The sequence below is a fragment of the Sardina pilchardus genome, chromosome 12 (assembly GCF_963854185.1).
Source record: "Sardina pilchardus chromosome 12, fSarPil1.1, whole genome shotgun sequence".
Taxonomy (NCBI): domain Eukaryota; kingdom Metazoa; phylum Chordata; class Actinopteri; order Clupeiformes; family Clupeidae; genus Sardina; species Sardina pilchardus.
In genome coordinates, this window is record NC_085005.1 from 24,609,480 (window position 1) to 24,628,492 (window position 19,013).

Sequence of the window (19,013 nt, forward strand, 5' to 3'; positions counted from 1 at the left end):
GGCAACTCCCTCCAACGTCACAGCCTTTGCGTCAGTCGTACTTTGGCCGTGAGAGCCGTTACAATCTCTGCGACAGCACAGTAACTTAGGACGCTTCGGCGAGTCCAGGAACACATGAGTGTGTCATTTCAGCAGACAAGCACCACTCAAGGGGGCTTTAACATACTGACACAGTTGATAAAAATACACAGAAATCTTAAAAGTCTTACAAGTTTGGTTGGTTATGCCTACTGTGCCTACTGTAGATTTTGTCTAAAAATATTATGTGTCTGTCTGAGGTTTGTCAAGTGTGTACCAAAGTGTGTGTGTATGATAGTAAGTGCGCTCTAACAGGAAGCACTGTATGTGGTGAGGTGTGTGTGTGTTTTTGTACCGGTCTTTGAGTGTGACTGTATTTGGAGTACTAGTGTAACTGTGTGCGTGTGTGTAATGATGAATATATGTGTGTGTGTGTGTGTGTGTGTGTGTGTGTGTGTGTGTATGTTTGTGTGTGTGTCGGTCGGTGAGGTGTGTGTGTGTGTGTGTGTGTGTGTGTGTCGGTGAGGTGTGTGTGTGTGTCGGTCGGTGAGGTGTGTGTGTATGTGTGTATGTGTGTGTCGGTGAGGTGTGTGTGCGCGTGTGTGTGCGCGTTGGTCTGTGAGTTGTCTGCGAGGACCCAGATAAGTGAGCGCCTGGGCTGGAGACGCCGTTTAATAGGATTCTGCTATCGGCCTCCGTTTCCTCGCTCCCGTGCTGACCCCCATCTCCCCCCCTCTGATACCAGCCACGGGGACAGAGACCCCCTCGCTCCGCAAGAGACAGCGGCGAAGGAGGAGAAGTGGAATAGAGCCGGAGACAGCAAGAGAGAGAGAGAGAGAGAGTGGAAGAGACATGTAGAGAAAGAGAGAGAGAGAGAGTGGAAGAGACATGTAGAGAAAGAGAGAGAGAGAGGGAGGGAAAGAAATGGAAAGAGATAGAGAAAGAAAGAGTGACAGGCAGGTGGAGCGCAGCTAATGCCGGAGCGGAAAGCAACAACAAGCAGAGAGAAGTGAAACGAAGGGGGGGGGGGGGGAAGAGAAAAGTGAGCCGGGATGGAGCTGAACTGACAGACACGGAGAGCGAACAACAGAACAGCAGAGCCAGAGATAAAAGACGAGTGCGAAAGCAAACAGAAGCAGGAGAAAGACAGACAGAGAGAGAGAGAGAGAGAGAGAGAGAGAGCACCCCGTGACGCAGGTGGGCTCTTTGGGAACTGAGCCTGGGTGCGATAACACGCCACTCGTCACATTAGGGGGCGGCGGAGTGGCCAGGCCCGGTCAGGGCCGGGGCATTAATCTTCCCTTCTCCCGAGCCCAAAACCCCCTGCCCCTGCTATCAGCACATCTTCAGAGAGGCCTGCTCCAGCCAAGCCACCGGCAAATACCACTTACTGATCGCAATCTGACGAGCCCAAATGAGAGGAAGATACAGCACATCCACAGCCAAGGAGAATATCAAAGCAGGGTATGATGCAACTTTCGGAGGGGAAGGGGGTATTACTCTGACGACATTCTGAACATTGAAACGTGACTAGGATGCAGCTGAGAACTACATTCACAACAATAGTTACTAAAAAATCTTCTCAGCGCAGCGCTTGGAATCGGATGGTGGGGGTGACAAAGTTTACTTTAATTATGAATTATAAGTCACATCAGAGAATATTCAGAGTAAGCATAAATATGGAAGTCGTCTTTATACTTTCTGAGAACACCTTACTTGTGAAAAAAAAAGAAAAAAATATGTTTTTCAGAAACAAATCAGCATAGCTATTTTAGATATTAATCTCTTCAGATATCTAGGTCTATTAATCACCAGGGGTCATTTTTTTTCCCAGACAAGAATTACCCAGGGTGCAGGATTAAAGTTTGACGGACAAGCATTAATTTAAATCTATGATGAGCTTAATCCTTATCGGAGACCACCTGGCCTAGAGGGCTTGGGCCTACTGTGCCATGACTACATAAAACGAATAACTCGAATAATCAGAAAAATTACAAAATAATCACAGACCACAAAAGAAATGTAGACCCGGCCTTCAGTGCTTGTTCAATAAACACAGGCAATTGCCAGTGAGATAAAAACTTCTCTCAAAGGGAGCTGCCCCCCCCCCCCCATAAAAATAAATAAAAACAACTCTTCCACAGATGTTCTTTCCTCAGGCTGCCTCAGACACGCTGCTAACAGTCTCAGAGACTCACACACACACACACACACACAAAGCCCCTCGCTCCAGCTACGACAGCGACAGTGGCAGCGACACAAAGGGCTTCCTGGCTCTGTGCTCTGGTGGAGAGAAGGCTGAATGGGCCCGCCCATGCGGAGACACCCCTGATTGGGATTGCCTCTTCACTTTAATGGAGCTCTCTGTATTAAAGGCCCCTTCGGTAATAAAAGGACAATTCATCCCTGATAATGGTGACTGCCGTGTGGGGAGTAGAGAAGTGTGTGTGTGTGTGTGTGTGTGTGTGTGTGTGTGTGTGTGTGTGTGTGTGGGAGGAGGTCTCCGAGAGGGGAAAAGCTGGGAATCCAGGGGGGGATGATCTGATGTGCTGCACACACAAATTATCACACACACCTATGCACACGCATACACACCCAGATCATTACACACTATGCCCACGCATGCACAGAAGGCAATATACTCAAGGCCATCTCAGTCCCTACACACACACACACATATATATATATATATATACACACACAGACACACACACACTACACATACACATATATACACAGACGTACACACACACACAAGTATAGGATAAGTAACTGCCTTTGAAATCACCCAACCTCCTCTGCCACACGCACACTCACACAAAAGTACCTTTGAAATCACCCAACCTCTTCGGCCAACACACACACACACACACACACACACACACACACACACACACACACACACACACACACACACACACACACACACACACACACACACACACACACACACACACACACACACACACACACACACACACACACACACACACACACACACACACACACACACACACACACACACACACACACACACACACACACACACACACACACACACACACACACACACACACACACACACACTTCAGCCTGATTCTCCCATTCAATCATCATCATCATCATCATCACATCAGTTTCTTGCCAATCAACTGTCTGTTATAACAGCCACATCAAGAACTGGAATTTTCCAGACCGCAGGAAGCGAGACAAGGACCAAAATCAACGTCACAATGTCTCCCATAAGGCCTCATGCTTCACCCTACACCAATCACTCGCCCTCCGATTCAAACAATGTGTTAAATGATGCTGCAACATAATGGCGCCACAGTGATCCAACCACAACTAATCCGCCTACAAGAAATCACGGAGGGGCAGCAACACTCCCAGGGGACACCCTGTACTCTCTTTGTGTGCAGTGCGTGCAATTTTGTGGGGTCGCAACAAGTCAGTGTTCCCAAATGCATGCTCATTCTGAAACTGAACGTGTGTGTGTGTGTGTGTGTGTGTGTGTGTGTGTGTATGTGTGTGTGTGTGTGTGGGTGTGTATGTGTGGGTGTGTGTGTGTTTTATGTGTGTGTGAGAGAGAGAGTGAGAGAGAGAAAGAGTGACAGAGAGCTCTGGTACAAGGGTACACATGGAGTTCAGAGGCTGGTTCAGTGTGTGTGTGTGTGTGTGTGTGTGTGTGTGTGTGTGTGTGTGTGTGTTTATATATATATGTATGTGTGTGTGTGTGTGTGTGTCACTCACGATGAACTGCTCTATGTCTCGCTCCATGCCCACGTTGGGCAGGTCAGGCATCATGTGGGACACCACCTTAAAGCCGGCGTCTTTGGCCAGCTGGAACGACTCACACACCGCACGCACCGTGTGGCCCCTGGGTAGAAAGACACAAATACACACACCATGGGCACAGACACACAGACAAACAGACACCATGGGCACAGACACACAGACAAACAGACACACACACCATGGGCACACACACACACACACACACACACACACACACACACAGGCACAGACAGACAGACAGACAGACAGACAGACAGACAGACAGACAAACAGACACACACACCATGGGCACAGACACACACACACACACACACAGACACACACACACACACACACACCATGGGCACAGACAGATAGACACACACACACACACACACACACAAACACAATGGGCACGCACAGACAGACAGTCAGTCACACACACACACACATACACACCCACACACGTCAGTGACTGTGTGCAGTGACCTCAGCTCCAGGTGCTGACCCCTCACCTGTTGGTGTCTCGCGCCACGTCCTCGTAGACGCTCTGGACGCCGATCTCCAGGCGCGTGCAGCCGTAGCCCAGCATGTCGCTCAGGTGCCGCTTCAGGCAGTAGTCCGGCCGCGTCTCTATGGTGATGCCCACACACTTAGTGTTGCTGCGCTCGGAGTACCTGTGGAGTGGCCAGAGTAGGTGAACAACACACACACACACCTCGACAACAGGAGGACTGATAACTAATCACGACAAGTTTACATCAGCGACTGGATTTATAGCAAGCACACTATTGTTCTTAAGTTTTCTTTGTTATTATTATTATTATTATCATATTATTATTGGTGGTGATGGTGGTAGTAGTAGTAGTAGTAGTAATCAAGCTGTTTTTTGGGGCAATCTCCTGGTATTAAAGCTTGAGAGAAACTGTTCCACCTCTATATGGGTCATTCCACGCCAAATCAACCAGAGCCCACGCACTTGCGTCTCAAAAAAATCTGAAAAAAATACCATGTGTGCCTATGTTACCCAGGAGACACTCTGTAAAATGTTTTTGTGGTAAGATCAATACTTTTCAAGTAACAGCCAGTTTTACAGGGGGAGGGGGGTGTCAAATTTGTTCTGCCTCTTTTTTTTGTCAAAGTTCACAAGCTCATTGCTCAAAAACTAGAATCCGTAGGAGGCTCAAATTTTGCAGGCTGGTGCATAAATAGGAATAGTATGCAGTAAAATCATTACGAGTAGTCTGGATGATCCTGCATGGTCATAGCAGTCCCTCAAAGTTGATCAACATTTTATTGGAGTTTTTGGCTGTGTTCTGTTTAGGCCTTCAGAAGACACATTTTTACTCAACATAGACTCTTGGGGTTTTTTTCTTATTGAGATAAGTAGAAACACTCTCCGAAAAAGCAATGAAGAGAAAAGAAAATCCATCAGGGACTGAACAGCAGACCTCACAAGTTTGAAAAATAATTTTGGATCTCATATTCAGAGCACCCTAACACCTTGTGGGAATATACAAAGATTTTTTAAATATTTTTTTCTATAATCTGCATTACCTCTTCTTTTTAAAAACACCAATTTGACTTGTCTTATGCAAATCTTTCTTTTTCATTTCCCACCCTGAACAAGGGCAAAATGCACCATAGAGATCTATTGAGAGATTTGTTTTGTATAGAGTAACCACTAGGTGCCACTAAAATCACTGAATCACTGAAATTGCCGGGTGGGGACAAAACATATTGATCTCAATGGTGCATTTTGTCCATGTTTAGGGTGGAAAATGAAAAAGAAAGATTCGCATAAGACAAGTCAAATTGGTGTTTTTAAAAAGAAGAGGTAATGCAGATTAACGAAAAAAATATTTAAAAAATCTTTGTATATTCCCACAAGGTGTTAGGGTGCTCTGAATATGAGATCCAAAATTATTTTTCAAACTTGTGAGGTCTGCTGTTCAGTCCCTGATGGATTTTCTTTTCTCTTCATTGCTTTTTCGGAGAGTGTTTCTACTGATCTCAATAAGAGAAAAAAAATCAAGAGCCTATGTTGAGTAAAAATATGTCTTCTGTAAGCCTAAACAGAGCCCAGCCAAGAACTCCAATAAAATTTTGATCAACTTTGAGGGACTGCTATGACCATGCAGGATCATCCAGACTACTCGTGGTGATTTTACTGCATACTATTCCTATTTATGCACCAGCCTGCAAAATTTGAGCCTCCTACAGATTCTAGTTCTTGAGCAATGAGCTTGTGAACTTTGACAAAAAAAAGAGGTAGAACAAATTTGACACCCCCCTCCCTCTGTAAAACTGGCTGTTACTTGAAAAGTATTGATCTTAGCACAAAAACATTTTACAGAGTGTCTCCTGGGTAATATAGGCACACATGGTATTTTTTTCGGATTTTTTTGAGACGCAAGTGCGTGGGCTCTGGTTGATTTGGCGTGGAATGACCCATATATATTGTCATTGGTTCATATCATCATATATGGCAACTTCAACTGATGCCGATTCTGATATTTTGCTTTAGCTCTTATTATTGTACCTTATTCTTCTCTATGCAAACTCAAGACAGAAACCTAAACAACTACTCCTGCTCACGCATGACAGAGACAGACCTTAACAATCACTCATCTGAAATCTCAAAGCCAACTCTTCACAGACTTAAAATGTAATCTGAAATAAATAAATAACAATGTACTTATCTGGCTTTAACAAACAGCAGGGTGACTCCAGCGAGCTACCACAGAATCGCTGATGCCAACCGACCCTGACACCGTTTATCATTGTGACAAATGACACGTGCCACTGACTGTGATATTAAGTGACAGTAATCCAAACTGATACCATGTCTGCCTCTGTAACAATGAAGTGCAACAAACAACAATTGCTGCATGCATTGCATTCCCTGCATAAATTGGGAATTTATTTAGTGATCCAATTAAGTGTAAAAGAAGCTAATGCTACCTAGTGCCTGTAGCAGATGCCCTGCGTTAGCCTTACAAACGAAAATTGCCAGAGAGCGCAGGGGGACGAAGCAGGAAGATTAGCCCTTCTCGTTTCTCAGTCGGGTCGCTGCAATTCGGCTCAACAAATGAGGCCGTGTGGTCCCTTGGGGAGTATCCTAAATGGGCCTTTGTAATGGCCTCCGAAATAAGGCAGGCAGCGCCGTTTGAACCTGTCTGAGCTACGGACGCCTGTCTGCATGCCCTTCCAGGCTGTGACCAGAGATAAGGGGGACAGTGCCCATATTATTATTGTTCTCTCTTTACTCTGTGCATACACAGACACATAGGCATAGGCACACACACACACACACACACAGACACAGGCAGACAGACACACGGTCAGAAACATTGGGCAAACACACACAGACACAGGCGCGCGCACACACACACACACGCAGCCGGCAGCAGAGATAAGGGTCAGAAATCGAACTCTGACGTCTCCAGCTGATTAGCAGCCCGAACAATTACAACAATCATGTCATCTTAACTAACCCCATGACACACACACACACACACACACACACACACACAGGATTTGAGAGGCCAGTAATCTTGGGTATGGCCTTGAAAACATAAACACACATGCACCCGCACATACACACACACACACACACTTATCAGCACTTTGCAACAGCAAGAAATGAGGCGAGAAACAAACAAACAAACAAACAAACAAACTAATAAGGCAATCAGGCCCCCGGCAGGGCCGTCAAAAGGTTTGCACTCACTCCTGCATTATCTCCCCCGCCCCCCCCCCCCCCCCCCCCCCCCCCCTCGCCTCGCGCCTCCACACCTTAAGCCAATCTCCCTCAAAAGGCTTTGCCACCATTTAGGCTGTTTTCAATCTCATGTCCTCCATTGCCCCTGTCCCCACTTCAAAAAATAAATAAATAAAAAAAGGAAAAAAGGAAAAAAAAAAGTCCTTGGCAGACTTTGCCACTCTCACCCTGCCAGTCACGCTGCCAACCTTCCAAGTGGCATCTCAATTACGCCCTGACAGCTCTGACAGACGGCGACGGCGAGGGTGCGGGCGCCAATCAAACGCTACACGTCACCCTGCCCACCCCCGAAAAAGGAAACAGCCCTCTGGCTAGCCATCAGAGTGGGCCCATCTGACGCCTAATTGAGAATTAATTGGTTCAGGATTTCATTCCACAGACAGTGTGTCTGTGTGTGTGTGTGTGTGTGTGTGTGTGACTGACGACATGACTCAGTCGCTATGTTGTGCCACTTTGCTGACAGGAGCCTCCATTGGTGCTTGTCCAGCCATCATCCTTGTAGAGAGCCGCCCTACAGCAAGGTGCCAACAACGATCAGGTAATCCAGGTAAGATAATGTACATGCCGGGAAAAATGTGTACGTGCACTCTAGTGGTGGCCACTTTACACAGAAGAATCTGCTATAAGAATCAGCATGTATGTGACTGTGTGTCTATACACACACACACACACACACACACACACACACACACACACACACACACACACACACACACACACACACACACACACACACACACACACACACACACACACACACACACACACACACACACATATATATACATATATAAAATTACAAACACTGCAACAAAGCGCATATATTTACATCTATACATATAGCATATACCATGTATGATGGTGTCTGCTTAGTAAATACGGATATTGGCTGGATCCACGACGTATGTGATGCTATTCATCGCGCTACATGAACAAAAGAACTTGGGCAGTAGGAAGGGGGTGAGGTTACTAAAGAGCCAGAGTCTGATATTCTACTAATACTCTACTTATAGTCCCATATCAGTGAAGACACATTTACATTACGTTACATTTACCTCAGGCTTTTATCCAGAGCGACTTACAAATGAAGACCAAACATTCAAGCTAAATCCCAAAGGAGGCCATGAGATAACAAAAAGTAAGTGCTGCTCACTATTTACTTGACGCCTCACGACACAACAACCAGACGATAAACGTGCAGAAGTTTGAGTCAGCCAACCAGAGGAGCAATCAAAGGAGAAAATATTTCCACTGAGGACAAAGCCAGTGACAGTGACGGGCCAACATATGACTCTAATACAGTCATCTGAGCTCACGAATGCACTTAAAACCATGTCTACACACACACACACAATGAGTAGCATCGCGCCAGTCTGACTCATGTGTCAGCTGCATATTCAGTGCATATCGCCCTCTAGTGGCCATGGCGCTTTTCAGCAAAATCACACAGTGTTCCATGTTGTCAGTTTAATTTGTCTTACAACCAATTCCTACGGTAACGCGTATACATCACTGATGATATCGGCTTCCTTACTCTGTGTATGTGTCTATGTCTGTGAGTGTGAGTGTGTGTTCAACTGTTTATTAAGGTAAACTATAAAAGAGGGTAAACTATAAAAAAGTTACTAAGTTGACTGGTCTTTAGTTAGCTGACGCGGTTATCCAAAGCGATATGGACTCACAGCAGTGGATCTGGGAATATAACCCAGGCAGACCTAATGTCAGGCGGCACCGTTCCCACTTCACCACCATCAAAGAATGTACACACACTTGTCTGTCTCTTGTTAACTATTTGCAGGCTTGTATTTTGTGTGTGTGTGTGTGTGTGTGTGTGTGTATGTCCATTGTTTCCTTTGTGTTGTGGAGAAATAGACCCTGTCTCTCTATACGCATCTAGTTTAGAATTAATTTGCTCATGGAGGAATTCCATCAAGGATGTCCATGTAATGTAATGTAATGTTTGTGTGTGTGTGCGTGTGTGTGCGTGTGTGTGTGAGAGCGTACCGGACGGCCTCTGTCACGCTGTTGGAGGTGTGGCCGGACAGGGCATCGTGCAAGTTCCTGATGAAGTAGTCGCGGTACTCCTCCGCCAGGGCCATGAAGGTGCCGCCCATCACGATGAACTCCACCTTGTCCACGCTGTGGCCCAGCTGCTTCAGCTGCGGAGAGGAGAGGAGAGGACACGGGAGGATGACCACAGGAGCGCGTACAAAAGACAAAGGTTAAAAGTGCAGAGGGTAGGAGTAGGTGTGTGTGTGTGTGTGTGTGTGTGTGTGTGTGTGTGTGTGTGTGTCACTTCCTGTCCAAGATGGTGGCAGGTTGTAGGAGACATGCAGATGACTGCCAAAGTGTTGTTTCCGTACATCTGAACAACCACAACTGTTGCAATTTTCATTGGTAATGTAATAGGTGTAGATATGATACAATGTGTGTGTGTGTGTGTGTGTGTGTGTGTGTGTGTGTGTGTGTGTGTGTGTACAGAGGTTGGTGTGTGATAGTTAAGGTGTCAGGGGGATGGAGTTGCATTTATGTTTGCACAAGAACTCAAGTGTCTTTACAGAAGCAGAGTGTGTGGGGTGGAAATGTATGCACAAGGACAGGTGTGTATATGCGTGTATGTGTGTGTACGTGTGCGTGTCTGTGTGTGTGACTGTGTGTGTGCGAGGGCGAAGACCGAAAAGCATAAGATTCAGTCCAGAGATTGGACTGAAAATATTATGAATTTAACAGTAGATGAGCAACAGAAGGACCACAGATTATGGGCAGGACACGTATGGATTATGTATGGGCTGGACAGGACACATGTAGATTATGTATGGGCTGGGCAGGACACATATAGATTATGTATGGGCTGGGTAGTCTTTGCTTATCTTTCGGTCAGAAAACTGAAGAAGAAACCTCTCTCTCTCTCTCTCCATATGCGACTAACGACATTTACTGCATTAAAGAGGCACTGAAGTACCTTGCTGCTCCACTGCCTTTTCAAATAAAAGGGTCATTTAAAAAGCATTTAAAGATAACAAGCTACTTTGCATTAGGCTGTAAGCCTTGCACCACAGCAATAAATATGCAGATAACAGAAAGATCGTCATACACGACATGATTCTATTGGAGAGCCCTCATATAATGCTTTTGCATATACCAATTTGATCACTCAAGCACTGAAAATGTTATGAAGAGTGAAAGTGCATTTTTTTTATCTTTAAAAGAGCACTTCAACATAGCCATGGGGCGTGAAAGGACCTTGATGTTTGAGTAGCAAGGTCTCCCATCAAAAGCAACGAGCACATTCTGACGCCTGTCTCATAATGAAATTAGGACCGGACACTTTCACGGTGCTCCGACCTGCTCGTACACCCTCTGAATTTCTAATCGGACTTTCAGCGCCGCCACTTTCTCAGGCAGGTTTGTGCACTGGTTGACCTTTGGTGGGATTACTTGAGGGCGGAAAACAGAAAGACGGCTTGAGCAGGCTGGGCAGCTCACCTGTTCCACTCGGTGTCGCGTCTGCAGGTAGGGGTCGTAGCGTGCCCGGATGGCCCTCATTGACGTGGGCTGAATTACACACACACACACACACACACACACACACACACAGGTTTGGTCATACTGAGAACATGTTTGTCCCTACCAAGTTTGGGCTGCCTACGAATAACACTTTTCATTATATTAATGCCCAAACATTCCTTTACTAGACGATGTGATTTTAAGGCTGTAAAACTGCAGTAAGTAAAGTAATTTCAAGAGCTGAAAAAAATATGAAGTCACAGGAAATATTTTACATGCCTTGCTTTTGGGACCCATTCTTGATATAGACAAGGTTTGAACAAATGGTGCAACATGCAATAAACTTGAACTTGAACTTGAACAACAACCTTATCTGATTTGACCCGAATATGATCTTGAACATATTTCAGACTCAAAATTCTGTATGACGGGTAGGGAAGGCGCATACCTCATATCCTGTGTAAGATTGTGTGGAATACTCAAAATCTGAGTCAGGACCTCCAGGACAATATCTGTCAGGGACAAAATATAGTTATATAGTATCTCATATATAATATAGTTAGTAATATAGTATCTCACAGTCCTTGTAAATAACTATTGGTTACACTAGACTCATATTCCAAAAAGTATAATGATTGTTTATATCTTAGCTAATCAACAAATGTCCATGTAAGATTTGTTACAAATCCTTTGACACTGCTCGAGAAATACGGATCACTGGCATGTCCCATCCTGTCCCAGCATGCTTGATCACTCACACACAGATGTTCCCTGTGAAGCTGATGTGAGGACATCGGTGTGGTTTGCACATGACTGCAACCACTGCGATCTGCAACAGAAGACATAATCCTTCATCATGTCATAAAGTTTACTTTATGCTTTAACGGTACAGTAGTTATGATGACACTAGACACTTGTTAGCCTTTATTTATTGTCATTTAAGTACCAGTAGATTTTTTCATGTTAATCTAACTAAATATTTCTGAAAGAGGAGCAGTGTCTACAGTATGTTTATGGTAATTGTTAACTCAGTTACATTTTATTTCATTTTTACTAATAATTGTGTTATTTATTTAGGCTGTATGACTTTAAACTGTTCACGTTAATGTCAATGTAATGCCATTGTAACTAAGAACTACAAAAATAAATATGAATTTCAGTAGTGTAGCCCATTATTCAAAACACAGGGGGTCCCTCTCATTCGTCTTTTTATCGATCCTGCCTTCCTCCCTTGGTCATTGTTCCCACTGATCTAGATAAAGAATGATGGGGCGGCAACAATGGGATAGTCTATCCAGCGGACTTTATAGTAATCAGTGGAAACGAGCCAGAGGACCAAGGAAGGAAGGGTTAGGAGGATAGATAAAAAGATGAATGAGAGGGGCCCCGCCCCGTGTATATGATTCACATACACAACACATTCACTGGGTTATTTGTGGACAGTTGGTGATGGCTCTACTGACCCCACTGGCTGTGCGGATGGGCTTGGCCTTCAGCTTGGGCACCAGGGCGCGCCGGTACTGAGGCGGAACAGCGGCGATGATGTCCACCAGGCGCGGTTGTGCGGAGAGGCCGTACTTAGCCGACGTCTTCGTTTTCACCCTGGAGGAGGAAGGGACCAGTCGTTGAGCTTTAGTTACTTTCGATGGATGGAGGGATGGAGGGAGGAAGGAGGAGATGGAGGGAGGAAGGAGGGATGGAGAGATGAAGGAGGGGATGGAGGGAGGAAGGAGGGATGGAGGGAGGAAGGAGGGGGTGGAGGGAGGGAGTTCCACCCACAGATCAAATTGTAAATGGATCACATCTGATAGTCAGCTATGCACTCACAAGATTTCCACATACACAGAATTATCCCACATGACCACAACAATGTGTGGACAAAGGTTAAGGAGTGTGTGTGTGTGTGTGTGTGTGTGTGTGTGAAAGAGAGAGAGAGAGAGAGAGAGAGAGAGAGTAGGTAAGTGATAGAGATAAGGTGTCAGGGGGATGGAGTTGCAGTAATGTTTCAAAGTGTGTCTTTACTGAAGCAGAGTGTGTGGGGTGGAAATGTATGCACAAGGACACACACAAGGTAGGAGTGTACTTACTTGTTGAGGTTGATGTCTTTCCCCTCCTCATGAGCCTCAACCAGTTGCTTGATGACGTCGGCTATCGTCATCATCATCAGCTCCGCACGGCTGAGGTCACCTGAGCAAGTGTGGAGGGGGGCAAGGATTTGAACACCTAATCATACAAGTCTTAATGCATTCTGCTCATTAAAAACGGGAAGAATATCCATATTTTCCAGGCTCCATTTCAGCTAGGACCTTCCTATGAACAGTGTCTATGCAGGTAAGTACTTTGTTGTTGGCAAGCAGTTGCTGCACAGTCACCATCGATATTGCCCCACTCTCATTATCTCACCTATTCTATTCACGTAAATCTTGAGTACTATCTTCCTGAATATCCTCCTGATTTACGTTGCGCTCAGGTTGAAACTGAAAAGGCTGAACAGCAGACGTGCTGACCTCGCTGTAGCCTAGGCTTTCTGTCAAGAACTAGCCGGTGCAACCATATCACGTCACTACCCAGAAAGCACTAAGACGTAACCATGGTGGTCTACGAGTGGAGAGTTTTCTACATGAGTTTTCTACATGTTCAAATAAAAACTAAAACATTTTGAGAGTTTTTATACCACCTATAGATAACACCAACGTTAATCTTATATGGCCAACTTGTCGCACTAGTCGCACTAGTTCCACTTGAGACCATCTACACTCAGACTTTTAGAGGTTGCTACTGAAACTATAATTCTCTTTTAAAGCATGCCAGAGACAGAAAAACAAGCTAAAGAAAGTTAACATAATCTCCCTTACTCAAATTAAGTGAAGTGAAACTGAAATGTTATCAGAACATGACAAAGAGGCTTTAGTTTCACAGCAAGATAAATCAAATGAAATATAGGGAGAGAAATCTGAAGGAATATTTGTCAGATAAAGGAGCAAATCTCTGGAGGAAGGGGAGCAAAATACCACATACTTCTTCCAATTAGAAAGATCTTGTAATAAATCAAATTCTACCAGGAAACTCAATGTCACCGAGATTGAGTACCCTGATGTCACCGACGACCCATGCAAGATAGCAGACTACTGTTTATCATTTTACAGATCCCACTGTTTATAAGTGCCACTGTTACTGAGATTGCCAAATAAGAAATAACTTTAGTGATATACAGACTCTTTCAAAGAGATAATGTCTCTATTTCAAGTGCTATTTCTTACTGGAATAATCTTTTCTCTGACCTAGAATGGAAGAAAATATGGTGCTCAGTGCTCACCTTCTTAATATCCGATTATGAATAAGATTAAGGTCATGTCTTAAAATTATCCTTTGCTTTTGCCCTTTCAAAATAGTATGCAACGATTCAAGAAGGATATTGCTGTGGACTGCTCTTTCTGTCAACTGGTTCCAGAGGACATTAATAATATGGACTGGTCCTGTCCCCATTGATGTATTTTGGCAAGACATCTGTGGATTCATTTCTCAACATATTCTCACTGAATTCTCTGTCTCTTCTCTGTCTTGTTGTATTGTCTAAAAATGTATTGTTTGGATTCTTTCATATCCCGCATCCGAATTCAACAAATTCTATGTAATCAACTTAATCTAACTATTTGTTAAATCATGCATTCGCAAAATTAAATGTTCTGATCTGAAACCTTCATTTACAGTGTTTGAACGAGGAATCAAGCAATATTATGAAAAATATTCTATTCTCTAACAATCACAAAGTCCTCAAAACTCTCAACCTATGTGTAGACCTACTCCTTAAAATCTTTCTTTCCTAATGTTTAACTTATCCTTATTTCCTGACGTATGCTCTAAAACCTCCCTGATGATAATGTATGTTCACATTTTTTCACTCCCAACATGTCAGGTGGTGCTCTCCTGAAGATATTCTCGGATTCGACATAAGAGATTATGTAGCAATCTCTCAGTGCAGTTCCACATATTGTAGGCTAGGTCCTTTTAGGTGAGGTAACTTCTAAGGCTAGCTATCTAATATCTAGGATGGATAACTCTGAGTCATAAGGGTAATTGATACCATAAGCTACAGTTGGCTATCCAGTTAGCTTTAAAATACTCAGATATGCGGCATACACATGTTTAAAGCTGGCTATGCTAGCAAGCACATACGTACCTAGCTACCTTTAACAGTGAAAGATAAAACACTTACTCTTCTTCTTTGGCTTCCCCATGACAACAGTGCAGACAAAACTATTTCACCGACACACTAATTCTATGACACTGAAATAAATACTGATTCAATTTAAAACATAATGCTTAGTAAGCACGTTAACCCAACATGTCAACATGCTTAAAGCCGTATTTTGTTTAGCACTGTCGAAAAGACTTCCGGAAGGTGCAACAACACTATTCTTTCGGAAGAAAACAGACACTCATGTATAGTTCCTCGTCCCATCTGCGACCAAAGATTGTTGAGTGGTCACAAGAAATTCTGGTGGTCTTAATGGAAAAACAGTGCATGGCAGCTATTAACTGATGAATGAAAAGAATTATGAAAGAAAAATCTTGAATGCTGCACTGCCGTTAATTTTTATTTATTATATGTATATTGTTAGGCTACATTATTAGGCCCGGTTATAAGTGTGTGGCTGAAACCTAGATTCATTCTATTTTAACCTTTCTTAGTCTATCAAAACTAAGTATTTTTTATATTGTCAAATAGTTTTTTTCTGTACATTTCGTTTCTGATCTTGTCTTGGTAAAGAAGAAATATGTGATAAACAAAGAAGGTGTGATTAACAGTAACAATGTTTAAAGCTGACCGAAACAAGATCAACATTTAGGCTATCAAGTTATTCCTCCCGGTCACTTGGACTGTCACTGTCACTATGCGTCTAAGCAAATCCGCCTCAGTGCAAATCTGTGCATAGGCGCTCAACCTGTTGCTTGCCCCACAGAGTAGAACCTGTAGTACTGTCTCAGGTTAAAATGGCTTCAGTGGTCCCTCTCGCCTCGGGAGTATCAGGAAATGAAGCAGGTGGAAATGTGTCAGCTTGCTCTTGAAGTGTCATCGATTCGAAAAGCTGGAGGTTTCCTAGGATCTTATCTGAACGAACGCTTTTGAAGACATTTCTTCGGGAGAGCTCATCTATTTGGAATGTTTTATGATTGGAATAAAGCCAGTAGCCTATAACCTCACAGGCTAATCGCAAGCTAATGTTAATTCTCGTTGGAGCTCTCCTTAAGATCGGCGGTAAGGCTTACTTTTCCTTTTACAACGCCTTCTGAGAAATGCGAACGGTCATACATGAGATGACTCTCGACAAAAATAATAATTTGACATTGCATATATTTAACCTGCAGTTGACCTGCAGGTGTGTAACAAATGTTAGACGAAATATGCCGAATATTTCAACTGTACAATATCTGTTTCCATATGTAAACTAGGTTGTTTATTGCAGCTAACTTATACTATTTGTATTGAGCAAACGATCAACATATGGCGCAATGAGTGCTACATTCTCACGAGCCGGATAGGCGGGCACATCCTAAAACGCTTAACGTGAAAAAGCTTAACGTATTTTAATGTTCGAAAACAAGGATCAATCAGCATCAAACTTCTCTTGGACATCTCTAGCCCTACCATCTCCCACCTCTGTGAAAATCAAAGCCGAAATCCCATTTTTGTAGGCACAGTAGACATTAAACTTTTTTCTCTACATAGGCGCCCATTATAGAGAAAAGGCTTAACGTATATTACTGTCAGAAAACATATACCAATCGTCACCAAATTCAGTTCAGACAATGCTTTTTACCAACACTGACAGCTGTCAAAAACTAAAAACGGAAATCCCAATATTATGGATGCAGTGTACATTAAGCCTTTTCTCCATTTGAGCTATAGCTTAACGTAGTTTAATGTCAGAAAACATCCATCGCTCGTCACCAAATTCAGCTCAGACATTAGCCTACTTTTCACCAACACAGACAGCTGTAAAAAAAATGAAAACGGAAGTCCTATTAGATTCGAAGATGTTCACATTAAGCTATTCATCCATTGAAGTCTATAGCCCAATAGGAAAAGGCTTAACATAGCATAATGTCGACTGTGCTTTCAAAAATGGGATTTCAGCTTTGATTTTCACAGAGGTGGGAGATGGTAGGGCTAGAGATGTCCAAGAGAAGTTTGATGCTGATTGCTCGCTGTTATCTGACATTAAGCTACGTTAAGCGTTTTCCTTCCCATTGACGCCTATGTAAACAAAAAAGCTTAACGCAGTCTACGTCCATAATATTGGGGTTTCGGTTTTGATATGTTTTGAGGTCGTAGTGTGTATAACAATGAATGTTTATGACAAGTTTGGTGATGATTGCTCATTGTTTTCGAACATTAAGCTACGTTAAGCTTTTTCACGTTAAACGTTTTTCACGTTAAGCGTTTTAGGATGTGCCGGATAGGCGCGTGTTGTTTCAGATCGATTATTGAAGATCAGACTTCACGAGTTTGAGTAGAAGCTTGTACAATGTAATAGGTTTGATTGCATACAAGTGTTTACGAAAGTTTTTTCCCCTTGGATCTTAGATCTCTAGCCCAGACTGCACAATGGACGAAAGTTTGAATGACTCTAATGTGAAGGTTGCTGTACGGGTCCGACCAATGAACAGGAGAGGTGAGACATGAACGAAACCTTGTGACAGTCATTGCATTTCCATTAAGTAATGCCCTCAGTATCCAGTGACTCTTTTGACTGTGAGGTAGTCCATGGTTGTTCGGCCATGCGCACGGAAAAAGTGTGTGCTCCCACTATTCATGGGAGTTTAAATGTAATTTTCCGAATGAAAAACAAACATTAGGAGCTTAGAATTGACCATTTCTCATTTCCCTTGGTAGGCATAATGTGCTGTCCTTGGGGCATAGATTTAGTCTTTGATGCCAGACTTAACCCACATTGTTTTCAAGAAAACCATGTTCTCGTCCATGTTTTTTTGTAAATTACCTCATGTAATTTTAGATATTGTTTGTTCCATTCTTTCAAAACACTGTTGCCACACACTCTCACAGATATGTGTGTGTCTGAGCTGCTGTCCTACTTTTGTGTTGTTGCTAATGGCACTAGGAAATGAAGTTTTTTTTTTTTTTTTAACTCTTTCCCCCTGTCTCTCTGGTGCACCTCCCTTACAGAAAAGGACCTGAAGACAAAATGTGTTGTGGAAATGGAGGGTAACCAGACCATCCTCAACCCCGCCATGGGGAACATGGGCAAAGGGGACACTAGGTAGGTTTTGAGGACGCTGTCGGTGGACTTTGTATGCAGACTTCTGTGAATCCACCGCCACTAGTTTGGAACTGGGCCATAAATGACACATCGTCAGGAGGCTTCACTGACACATATCAGGCTGATAGCTGTGACATAGATAGGCTGTAGGAACACAGTGCAGGCTCACAGACCCTGGCACTGAAGACACTCTGATGTCATTTTTAAGAAGGACCACATCGAGTAGGCATCACAGCCTGGCTTGGTTAGTTAACTGCAGCAGAGAGAAACAAAAGAGCCCTTGACTGATAGCCTGGTCTGGTCTGGGTGGCCTGACTTCTTGAAAAGAAACTTGACTTTCTTGCCTCCCTCTCCTTCTCTCTCTCCCTCTTGCTCCCTCTGTTTTTAATCTCACATGGGCTGGGCTGGGTGGCGACTGACTCCCACCCAATCTAAATTCCTCGGCTACTTTGGTCGTCCGGTTATCATAGCAACCGGTATAGGACCCAATGGAGTGTAACCTTGGATTCTTTTAGTGCCAAAGGAAACAATGTGGCCCTCTGTGTGTCTCTCTCTCTGTGTGTGTGTGTGTGTGTGTGTGTGTGTGTGTGGCATCAGCCATCAGGGAGTAAATAAGGGATCAGAAGAGCAGGTATAATTTCCCCTAC

The 19,013-nt window shown here is 43.8% G+C and overlaps 2 protein-coding genes across 3 annotated transcripts in view; one reads left to right on the forward strand and one right to left on the reverse strand.

The window, feature by feature from the left end:
• Positions 1 to 15,474, reverse strand: part of elp3 (elongator acetyltransferase complex subunit 3) — a 21,434-nt gene extending 5,960 nt beyond the window's left edge. The window contains exons 1-9 of the mRNA XM_062551019.1: positions 15,300 to 15,474; positions 13,171 to 13,270; positions 12,547 to 12,685; positions 11,842 to 11,912; positions 11,532 to 11,595; positions 11,063 to 11,131; positions 9,581 to 9,735; positions 4,308 to 4,469; positions 3,769 to 3,895 (exon numbers count right to left, since the gene is read on the reverse strand). Coding sequence (XP_062407003.1) covers positions 3,769 to 3,895; positions 4,308 to 4,469; positions 9,581 to 9,735; positions 11,063 to 11,131; positions 11,532 to 11,595; positions 11,842 to 11,912; positions 12,547 to 12,685; positions 13,171 to 13,270; positions 15,300 to 15,321 — 909 coding nt within the window. The 5' untranslated portion in view covers positions 15,322 to 15,474. The remainder of the gene's footprint in view (positions 1 to 3,768; positions 3,896 to 4,307; positions 4,470 to 9,580; positions 9,736 to 11,062; positions 11,132 to 11,531; positions 11,596 to 11,841; positions 11,913 to 12,546; positions 12,686 to 13,170; positions 13,271 to 15,299) is intronic.
• A 564-nt stretch (positions 15,475 to 16,038) lies between these two features.
• The window catches only part of LOC134097595 (kinesin-like protein KIF13B), a 37,245-nt gene continuing 34,270 nt past the window's right edge, over positions 16,039 to 19,013 (forward strand). For both annotated transcript variants that reach the window (XM_062550511.1, XM_062550512.1), the window contains exons 1-3: positions 16,039 to 16,343; positions 17,673 to 17,760; positions 18,273 to 18,366. In XM_062550511.1, the coding sequence (XP_062406495.1) occupies positions 17,694 to 17,760; positions 18,273 to 18,366 (161 nt within the window). In that variant the 5' untranslated portion in view covers positions 16,039 to 16,343; positions 17,673 to 17,693. The remainder of the gene's footprint in view (positions 16,344 to 17,672; positions 17,761 to 18,272; positions 18,367 to 19,013) is intronic.